Source organism: Panulirus ornatus, chromosome 32, assembly GCF_036320965.1.
Source record: "Panulirus ornatus isolate Po-2019 chromosome 32, ASM3632096v1, whole genome shotgun sequence".
NCBI classification, from domain to species: Eukaryota; Metazoa; Arthropoda; class Malacostraca; order Decapoda; family Palinuridae; genus Panulirus; species Panulirus ornatus.
In genome coordinates this window covers 5,854,546-5,866,602 of record NC_092255.1, presented here as the reverse complement: position 1 = coordinate 5,866,602, position 12,057 = coordinate 5,854,546, and the positions used below count along the sequence as shown (strand labels likewise).

General features: G+C 40.0%; 1 protein-coding gene across 2 annotated transcripts in view; it reads right to left on the bottom strand.

Annotated features, from left to right (window-relative positions):
• The window catches only part of LOC139759014 (G-protein coupled receptor GRL101-like), a 215,754-nt gene that overhangs the window by 61,733 nt on the left and 141,964 nt on the right, over positions 1-12,057 (bottom strand). For both annotated transcript variants that reach the window (XM_071680901.1, XM_071680900.1), the window contains exons 11-12: positions 10,382-10,498; positions 94-210 (exon numbers count right to left, since the gene is read on the bottom strand). In XM_071680901.1, the coding sequence (XP_071537002.1) occupies positions 94-210; positions 10,382-10,498 (234 nt within the window). The remainder of the gene's footprint in view (positions 1-93; positions 211-10,381; positions 10,499-12,057) is intronic.

Below are 12,057 nucleotides of genomic sequence, written 5' to 3'. Positions count from 1 at the left end.
ATATATATATATATATATATATATATATATATATATATATATATATTCTCTGTACACGAAGCCAGGAACTTTACACGCCAGGTAAACACTCACCACAGTTTAGTTCGTCAGAGTGGTCTGGGCAGTCGGTGGTCAGGTCACACCAGTAGTCCTCCGGAAGGCACTGCCCCGTGTGGCACTTGACCTGACCCGGTCCACACTGGTGCTCACCTGCAGGGATCAACGGGAGGTCATGAGAGGTCAACTGAGATGACTGTACATATGTGCGTTTATATGTTTCGAGTGTGTGTGTGGCTGTGTGTGAAAGTGTGTCAATGTGTGTGTTGAGTGTGTGCGTTTGAGTGCTCATGTATATATATGTATCTGTATATGAGTGTGTGTGTGTGTGTAACTACCTATCTGTGCTGTACGGGGAGGGGTTATGCATTTGGGAGACCCCCATCTCTTGAGCTGTCTTTCGTACCTGAAAATTTTTGAAATTCTCTTAACTGCTTGCATTCACAGTGAGTGTATATATCTAACTAATTATACATAGAACAGTTTATTGAATTCAGGCGGTCATTCGGCTAAAACTATGCAGCTAATATATTTCAGAATTGGTTGGGTCATAATTGTAAGTAGGCAGTTACTTATAAAAAAAGCACTTAAGATCAAGGCAGGGGCTGTATACTTCGCCTTGGATGGACACATGAATGAGGTACACCTTAATACGTAGTTAGGCATGTTTTACAAAGTAGTCTTATGGTCTATACATTATGCATCTAGTGGCGATTATTTGAACATCACCTGACGGAAAATTACACATTGGTTGAGAGTCAGCATCACTGTGGTTGCCGTACATTAGGTCTATAATGGTAAACATTGATGATGAGCGTTGGTTAAGCTATATAGTAAATATGGCAGGTGACACGCAATAGTTTGGAGAAAACGTAACTATTGACTCGCCTTTTTGTGCACTAGCTCATGATTCGTTTGTGAAAACGTAACTATTGACTCGCCTTTCTGTGCACTAGCTCATGATTCGTTTGTGAAAACGTAACTGTTGAATCGCCTTTCTGTGTGCTAGCTCATGATTCGTTTGTGAAAACGTAACTATTGACTTGCCTATCTGTGCACTAGTTCATGATTCGTTTGTGACTGTTACAACAGTAAGGTTAACACTACTATTGTATCTGTCTGTACGAGGACTGGCTGGTATAAGGTGATTGTGGTGAGGGACGTCGGTCAGCAGAGGTTGGAGTGGGAGGAAGGAAGGTCTTGGTGACAAGGGTGACATTGGTTGAGGACAGAGATGGTGCTGGTAATTGTCAGTGTGAACAGAAATGGTGAGCGTGAGTTGAGTTACAGTGATATAGGGGTTCACATACGCTATCTGCGCACTGGTTCGTGGTTTGTTAATAACAAAGAGTAGGCAAGGGACTATTGTTTGTTAATAACAAAGAGTAGGCAAGGGACTATTGTTTTTTTATATCTGTCTGGACGAACAGTGGTTGGTACAGGGCCAGTGCGGTGACGTAGGTCGGTGAGTGGAGGTTGTGGCGGGAGGAAGTTTCACTGTGTGGATATGGCACGTCCAATCAGGCGTCTACCCAAGTACCCAGCTTGGGTGAAGGTTAGGGTGGTTGAGGTCAACAAGTGACCTGTGGCTGCTCAAGAAAGAGAGCCAGTGGTACACGTCTGACCCTATCGCAGGAGTTGGGCGAGGTTTGTGTACATATGTGTGTGTGTGTGTGTGTGTGTGTGTGTGTGTGTGTGAATGGCTGACTGAGGGCATGAGTTTGTTCGCTTGTGTATCTGTATATTTATATCTGCTTTGACGCACGTTTGAATGAAAGTGTTTGCCCATTTATGTGTTGGCATTTGGAATTACATGTGTATACCCTAAAGGGAGGGAGTTATATACTCGCTGGTCTCTGGACCATTTTTCGACCATCGTATTACCTTTTAAACTTTTAGTGTGCTGTCCATACATTTCCACATCATCTTTCACTTTACTAAAAGCATGTTCTTGTTTAATTTCATGTCAGGTTTTCTGGTAGTCCTATCCCTTCATTTTCTGAAAGAGTGTTCACCATCTCTATCATCAATGTGGCTTAAGAATATAAGGGTTGATTTAAGGTCATCCCTCAAGTCAAATACACTGATCAAGAGGAGAAATTGTCCCACATCAGAACCCTTTGGCATTCCGCTCGTCCCTTCGATCATTAGCCTTGTATGGGTTAACACCTTACAGTAATCTGCTAATGTCTTTTCTAGAGATCTCAGTGTTTTCTAAGAAAAACTTCCCACTATTCCAACCCTTTGATTTTGAGGCTACAGTGTCTTCTACTGTGAAAACACTCTTTCACTTGTTATTCATTTCCTCACACATCCTTACACCGTTCTCAACAATTCTCTTGCAATACCTTCTCCATAATAGCGACTCTCTCTAAGTGACATGTAGTTGTCTTCTGATGAATTTACCGAAAAAGTCTTGTGTTTTCTCCTGACTGTTTACAATACTCGTTTCCAAGTTTCTTCGTCCCTCATTTCTTCATCCTGCTGTACTTATTCTCACATAACCTGCGAGGTCTGGTCAGCTAGAGCGTCATCTATATCATCTTTGCCACTACACATCTCAGGTTCCTCCTTGGTCATTGTAAATTTCATAGAACCTCTCACCACAGAGCCCTGGTTCCTGGCCACTGAGGTTCATTCCCCCAGTCTATGTAACCATATATATTGTTGAGGTTTGTGTAGTTTCCACGATTATATCTCCTCCATATGTCTTGTCTCACTACTGCTCTTTTCAGTAACCTCATTCACCACATAGTGAAACTCGAGCATGACACAGATCACTATTTCCAGGGATGATGTTTCATGTATGATATTCTCAATATTCATGGTGGTATGTCAGTCCCTCTTATGCTAGTGAGTTCCTTGATATCAATCTCCTGTGTCTCCTGTATGCTATTTTTTGGGACAATAGTCAGTTAATTATTATTATAATCCATTACCAGTTTTTTGGGGTTCTGGGAAATGGCCACCCGTTACCCACTGGCACACACGTCCCCTCTGATACCCTTAGTGCCACGTTGATCCTTTTCCATTTTGCGGTTATACCAGTTTCATTTGCAGTGTCAAGAGTGATGGTAAAAAAAAACATACAAAATCTGTGCACTTGTGACCGCGTATATTTTTTTCAAGGGTGTTGTGAAGATCTTTATAAACGGTAATATTGAAAACAAAGTTCAATATAATCTTACAACGATCACTTGTACCTGCCTCTTCTTCAGCACACATAGCCTCGTTCTTAGCAAGAATCAAGTTTAACATATCAACAACGTGATTAGGTTTTTCAACAAAATGTATTAAGGGATTGTCCAGTATATTAGCGAATGTAAAGTTCCTATACAGAGATATGGGAAAGGTTTCTTTCCCACCTTAAAAATGTCTTTATGTTCAAAAAAATCATCCTTTATAACTGAATAAATCTTTGGACAAAGTTCTGTTAACTGCTAACGAAATATTTTCTCTTGGCTTCCTTAGATGTCTGTGTAACTGGAATGTACATTAGACCTTCCCTTTTACCTTTCTAAGATTCTCATTATTTTCTACATTTTCTGTCAGTAAAAGAAAAGGGAGAGTCGATACAATTGATAACTACTACATCTTTCAATACATGATTAAGATAAACGTCAACTAACATTGGTACATCACCGCTACCTGTGACTTCTCTGCCTCTTTAAGATGTTCCATATGGTGACCTGAGGGGAGGGAGGTTGGCACTGTCGAGTGAGAAACCTATGATTTCAACATCGAATCATGCTTCAGTGACGCTAGCTGTCACACCGTTGCTCGACTGACACACTGGTCTCCAACTCTGAACACTGACTTTGGATATTGTGTACATGTCTATACGACATTCTTTTCAGTGACTGAATTGTCTCGAGAGACACATATTGAGGAGGAAGGGAAAGCTATCCTGAAGTGGCAAAATGGGTTACGTCACTGTAGAGTTGAAGTCTTTGTGGCTAATACCTTTCTGTTAATGTGTGTCGACATCAGAGCACGAAAGAGGTAAGTAGACGGATTGCACAGATAGACACTATCAGCGCCCTCTTATGTACGAGGCTACCACTTGTGGTTGGGGCTGATGTGGTTCTGGAAGTGAATTTTGATCATATATTCAAACAGCCTAAAGGGGGGAGACCAGAGAGTACCCCTGAAGGAACGTAGCGCACAGACCGAGGCTCAAGTACGTTGTGGTCAGAACGGAAAGCCAACAGTAGTAGTGCCCCTGTATAATGGAGAGTTCAGGTGACTGAGGAACGTTAGTAAACTCTACTGTCTAAGTAAACCTGTTTCTCCTATATCTCTAACACTGGAACTACCGGTATGTGATTATCATAACAATATCAACTGCGACAGAGTTTTTTTAAAATCTTGCCCTGTCATACACAAGGATGGAACTTTCTTAAAACGGCTTTTGAAGTTTTGGTCGAAATGTTGATCGGAAAAATAGAGCACCCGCCCGATTCATGTATGTATTGATACCACCTGATGCTAGTGACCCTCAAATATTGACATGGAAGGGGTGGTGAGGCTACGTGCCTTCTACGAGGACCTCCAGATCATGGTAACCTGGTGGAGGGGAGGCACTCATCCACGAAATCCTTCCTCTCTATCCATGATATGGAAGTTGTAAACAAGCCAGCGAGGGAGGGTGTTTGCCACTGTATTAGCTGATGTGTGGGGTGTGGGGTGTGATGGGTGGGGTGTGGGGTGTGATGGGTGGGGTGTGGGGTGTGGGGTGTGATGGGTGGGGTGTGATGTGTAGGGTGTGAGGTGTGATGTGTGGGGTGTGGAGTGTGGGGTGTGGGGTGTGATGTGTGGGGTGTGGGGTGTGGAGTGTGGAGTGTGTGGGGTGTGGGGTGTGATGTGTGGGGTGTGGGGTGTGGAGTGTGGGGTGTGGAGTGTGGGGTGTGATGTGTGGGGTGTGGAGTGTGGGGTGTGGGGTGTGGGGTGTGATGTGTGGGGTGTGGGGTGTGGGGTGTGATGTGTGGGGTGTGGGGTGTGGGGTGTGGAGTGTGGGGTGTGGGGTGTGAATGGTACGTCTGCACAGTTACGCCATCTTACTAAATTGCATCATTATAATGTTGTATATCATGTTATGATAAAGGATGAGGTGTCATTATTGTGATGATGAAAATACTACTAATGATAACAAAATTATAAGAATGATAATAACAACAACAACAACAACAATTATCATAATAATAATTAAAATAATAATAATAATAATAATAATAATAATAATAATAATAATAATAATAATAATGATAAAATGATAATGATAATAATAATGATAATAATGATAACAATAATATTATGATAATAATAATAACAATATTATGATAATAATAATAATGATAATAATAATAATAATAATAATGATAATAATAACAATGATGATAGTAACGATAATAATGATAATCAAAATAATAATGATAATAATGATATTAATAATAATAATGATGATAATAATTATAATGATAAAATGATAATGATAATAATAATGATAATAATGATAACAATAATATTATGATAATAATAATAATAACAATATTATGATAATAATAATAATGATAATAATAATAATAATAATAATGATAATAATAATAATAATAATAATGATAATAATAACAATGATGATAGTAACGATAATAATGATAATCAAAATAATAATGATAATAATGATATTAATAATAATAATGATGATAATAATAATAATTATAATAATAATAATAATAATAATAATAATAATAATAATAATGATAGTGATACCACCCTAAGAATAATTACCATATCTTTATCACATAAAGACTCCTTTTCCTCCACCATTATGTTCATGCTACGGTACTTTTCATAGTTGCTTTAGTTTGACAGACTAATCAATTATCTTTTAATTCAATAGTCAGCCAGGAGGGAGCGCTCGAGTCGAGTTATCAGAGAACTACATGTATTACCTGAAGATGGTCTGAACATAAGCCATAGGCGAAATCATAAACAAACCAAGGGAATCTAAGATCGAAAGATGAACTTAGAATCCATCATCGTGGACTGCTTATACAACCAGATGTGTGAAAGTAACAACGAATACTTAAACGGAAACCATTCCAAACCTCTTTTAGCAACGTTGATTCCTTTTCCGTTTTGATTCTTATTCTTCATTTTGATGAGGACTTAGCCATAGGTTATAGCGGTGTCTCACTACAGCGAAGACATCAGTGGACTGTAATCCTTCAACATCGACTGTCACAGGATACGAACCAATTCATGAGTCTTTTTTGGATAGGTTCTTCATATAGTGTTTCCAGCAGGAGAGTGTTGCGAGTTCATTGAAATATTATGATGTAATCATCAGCTTTATACATCAGGGGTGAGTGTGTGTAGTCTCGGTAATGTGTAGATATAAATAAGGTGCAATGAAAGTATGACATAGTCTATAAACGACGTAAGAAAGCCACGTTCATCCAGGGTTTAAAGTAAGGCAATGAGGAACGCCTATAGCAAGACAACCCATTCGACCGTGTTCTGTAGACTAGAGTGTGCAGCTCAACTCAGGAGTAGAAAGTTGACTGTCTGAGATGGATTGTGGGTAAAGACTGACTGGCCTGGGGATACCATGAACACGAAGTGTTATGGCGAGATGCATTAGTGGGATAAGGTAGATCCACCTCCAGACCTTCAGAGAAACGGGTCAGAGACCTAGGCAAAGGACCAGGGTGTTCCAAAAACCCCCCTTCATCGTTCCTTGTGTTATCACGAGCACGTTGGTGTTCACGAGCTGTGTAGCTGCAACACTAAATGTGATAAAGTTCTGAGACTTACTAACAATTGTATGTATTTTCTTTACTATCTTACTATCCGCTTGACACAGAGGAGAACAGGGGATCATAGTCATTGGGTGACATTGTCCAACGAATTCTAATCCTGAAAACTTGGCTTATTTCTTTCCTCTCGTTAGTATTGTCCTTCTGCTCTTTTTTCTGTATAGTATCCGACATCTCACGGGCGATAAAACATGGCCCAAATCAAAGGCCATTTTGGGTAAGGCAAAATAAAGTGTGAGATAGAAAGAAAGTAGAAATGAATCAATCCTCCGCAGGTACATGTGGACACGATTCATAAAGGGAGAACGATTATAAGAGAGGATGGAGAGGAGGAAGAAGAGAAGCCCACACCTTAGGAGTTCGAGGTGAACCAAAAAAGAAGATATGTCAGTCAATACGAGAGTGGCCGAACTCCACACAGAGACTGTGGGAATCGGCAACCAGATGGACACGTCTCAAATCAAAGCCACGGGAATGGACATACACAGACAGACAGCTCACGAGGCTAGCGGATATGGTAATGCCTGTTGAGAGAGCGAGAGAGAGAGAGAGAGAGAGAGAGAGAGAGAGAGAGAGAGAGAGAGAGAGAGAGAGAGAGAGAGAGAGAGAGAGCATCGCGGCGCACAGAAAGAGATGGTGGAAGAGAGAGAGATGATGTCAGGGGAATTAATAAGACAGTCAAACTTCTGATTCCACTCACGCTAATAGAGACAAGAAAGAAAAGACACCCCCAGACATGTGAGCAGTACCGGAGCGAGTAAAAAAAAAAGAAAAACGCGTAAATATGAAGTATTTGCTCACTAGGAATATAATTACGGGACTCACACAATACCTCAGCGTCTGAGGAATATTTCAGAAAGTTAATTATGTGGGGGATTACAGAGCAGACTGGAGGATTGGGTTATGCCCAACACGTTTTTTCTTCATTACAGGAGTGAATACTTATTAGACAGGTGTACACATATATATATATATATATATATATATATATATATATATATATATATATATATATATCAACCAATCTATCACGTATGACACGCATGAGGCCTTCAACCACCCCATCACAAAAATCAACACAAAAGTAACATACTCATTTATTGTCCTCAGAACGCCATCTGGTACCAGAATTGGAGAAGCAAAAGAAAAAAAGAGAGAATCCTCTAGAACTTTCTTGAAGCAATTCATCCGTTTTACCCTCATAGTACGTCTCACCTGCCTGGTTATCAACCGTCTCAATATCAAACATAGCAAAGATGCAAACCAAAGAGACAAACCACTTCAAAATAATTACTGGCAGCTGAGTAACCAAAGGTGCTCTGCAGCTACATATTGAAACAATACAATCCCAATAGAGTCCCATCTCAATATGCTCTAACACTCACCTCCTTGCAAGAGAACTTAATTCTTTTCATCCAAACTACGTCCTCCATGACCCACCACCAAGGTGGAAACAGAGAGTTTACTCCTGCACCACACTTCAGTAACCTGTTCTCATCGACCCCCGGGGGGGGGGGGGGACCCTCAATGTAAACAAACCCAGATAAGATACACACATCAAAAACTGACCCGACAAGCACTAAAGAACCAATCAACCCGCAGCTCAGTTTTAAACACCATCCCACCAGACCTCCATGTACACGCACCGAAAACCACACACCCCCATACATAGACTAGTCACACTTTCACATCTATGCTTTAAACACCACGCATCCCTCCAACTTTTACAAACACCGATTCAACATATATCAACACCATTTATGCTCACCACTCGGCTACAGAAGGAAAGAGACACTGGATACTTGTTGCTAATTGCTCTCCAGTCTTTCCCTTCTCAAACACACACACACACAAAACATCGCATCCAAACACGGCTTGTGGTCCTGCCCAAGACGTGGCTGATTTCCTGAACACTACGCAAGACCAATAAACAATTTGTTGAGATTCTTCGGTAGGAAGAAGTATAAAAGCATATATTCACAATCCAACTAGTTTCTGAGCGTCTCACTTGTAACTTTATCACATGACACAGCTACATCTATCTGGGTCGAAAGCAGGCATGGGGGGAAATGGCTGAGGTGAAACGACAAAAGGTTACGGTACTGGCTTAATAGGGAAGGGTAGTTGACACGTACGTGTCTTGAACAACACAAGTGCCACGTCGACCTGCACGAGCGATGAGTTTGGTCACAGCGCTAGCTGGCTTCTACCATCTGGACAATATTTCTTCCGACGACTCTGTTTCAAGTCCTATTTTTATTAATTCATGATACAATGATACATCATTAGTCTTCAGCAGAGGGAGTGATCAAATTGTTTGAGTTGTTCAAGAATATCATGAGAATGAAGAATGGGGAATGATAAGTGTATGTTAGAACATACATATGTGATGAACATTTTACAGTCACGGTCTGTGTGTGTGTGTGTGTGTGTGTGTGTGTGTGTGTGATGTGGCGCGTTTTCTGTGGACGTCTAGGGGTTCCGTCCAAGACCTGGTGTGTCCACCATTGAACGGCTGGAGGGATGTGTGGGTGGAGACCTACTGTGTGACCACAAAGGCCACATTCGTTCAAACTAAGTCTCTAGCTGTCATGTATAATGCACCGAAACCACAGCTCCCTTTTTTTCTGGGCGCAATGCACAGAAAACCAGTATAAACAGTAAACAAGATCCTTGCATTCATAGGCAGGACTTTGTGATTTAACCCTAGAAAAAATCATCCATATTTTTTCATTTCACTGGGGCGTCCGTAATGTGAACATTGTGCCTGGCTTTGGTCGCCTAGCTTGGACAATAGACAGACAGACAAACAAGAATGAGAGACTACAGCGTCGAGCTACCAATATGATTCCAGGACTAATAATAATGATAATAATAATGATAATAATAATAGTAATAATACTAATACTAATAATAATAATGATGATAATAATAATAATAGTAATAATTATAATGATAATGATAATAATAATGATAATAGTGATTATATTATAATAATAATAGTGATTATATTATAATACTAGGACGCCATTTGGTAAACATGATTACCAAATGGCGTCTTAGCTTCGTCTCTTCGATGTATATCAACTGACTGTTATATTTCTCTCTTGTGTCTCCCCTGATGATGTGATTATTACACGAAAGTGCACTTGGGAACTTTTCGTGTTTCATTTTCTCCGTGGACTCATAGGAATATCTTGATCACGCGCAAAATTGTGATCCTTTCCAATACATATATATAATATATATATATATATATATATAATATATATATATATTAGTGTGTGTGTGTGCGTGTGTGTGTGTGTGTGTGTGTGTGTGTGTGTGTGTGTGTGTGTGTGTGTGTGTGTGTGTGTGTGTGTGTGTGCGTTGAAATTCTCGACAATCTAAACAGTATAACATGATTCAAAATAGAACTTCTCTGTATTGAAGACATCAGTAACAAACCATGATATTAAGTCACTGCCAATGAACACCCAGCAGTGAACGTAGTCATCAATACTCACTGCAGTTCATCTCATCTGACTTGTCGTGACAGTGAAAGGCTAGGTCACATCGGCTGGTCACTGGCACGCACTGTCCGCTGGCACACTGCCACTCGTCCTCTTGGCACTCCAGCACCGCTGGAAGGGCAAGAGAGAACCACTGTTATTGGCATCCAGCAGGGCGAAGAAGATGGAACATTTTTCCACATATAAGTGGTGTCTGGGTGTGGATAGATGGTTCTGGTGTCAGTCCTATATACATGATAGACGGAGGGGGAATGTGAGTTACCTCGCCAACACGAGAAATTGATATCTATAAACATATATATATATATATATATATATATATATATGTGTGTGTGTGTGTGGCGGGGTGTCGATGGGAATGAATAAGGGCAGACAGTATGAATTATGTACGTGCATATATATGTATATGTCTGTGTGTTTATATATATGTATACGTTGAGATGTATAGGTATGTATATTTGCATGTGTGGACGTGTATGTATATACTTGTGTATGTGGGTGGGTTGGGCCATTTCTTTCGTCTGTTTCCTTGCGCTACCTCGCTAACGCGGGAGACAGCGACAAACCAAAATAAATAATAGATAAAATATATATATATATATATATATATATATATATATATATATATATATATATATATATATATATATATATATATAAGCGTAAACTGGAAACAGGTTTTCTCTAATGAACATAAAATTGAATACGACAGCATATTTATCAATCTTCTTTCTTATGTTTTCTAATTTTCTCAGTATATCATTCTACCATGAGCTGGGTGCTCCAACTCCAGTTGGCCATAGTTATTCAAAACTTGGATATGTTATGTAAAACGCAAACAGAGTATAAAAATACTAAGAAAAAACACAGCACATAGCATATAAAAATAAGGGAAAACACTGAAGAAATTAGCATTATAAATTGTAGTATTTGTTGCACTTTAGACACAAGTTATGGAAATAGAAATATTGACAGACTTGCAGTTGAGGAAAAACACGCAAAGAACTGTATTAAACGAGGCAGGAATATAGAAGATATTAAAACTACGTACAGTACCTAAGCAGGGTCTCGTCTCATTCTGTCTGAATGTATAGAGACGGGAAAAATTTGTATTGAACCCCGACTTGTAGGAACAGTTACAGACGGAGGGGTACCAAAAGTAGGCATCGCCCTTGGATAGGACTACTCACACCACGTCTACGTGAAAGCGGCGAAAGAACTACGTGAGAATGAGAGAACCATTCTCAGACGTGTCAAACACCTTCGTCCTCCTTGACGGAAATGATGACCTAAGAGAAATGTGAGGAGACCATACTGCAAGATCCAACCCAAATTTCCAACTGATATCAAGAAACAAACCCCCAGGCACTAACGCCCGTTGCCACTAACAGAGACATCCAACAGTACTCACAACAGTCGTCACTAACAGAGACAACAACTAGGGTTTACGACAATCGTCACGGACAGAAACGACCATCAGTACTCAAGACAGTGGTCTGTAACAGCCATTACTGACAACAATTGTCACCATCTGAGAAGACCACCACCACCATCAGAACTCACGATGGTCCTCACCATCTGAGAAGAAGACCACCAGTACTCACAAAGGTCTTCACTAACAGAAACGACCACCCTAAGCTCAATGTATACCAAGTCAACCACCCACTCTG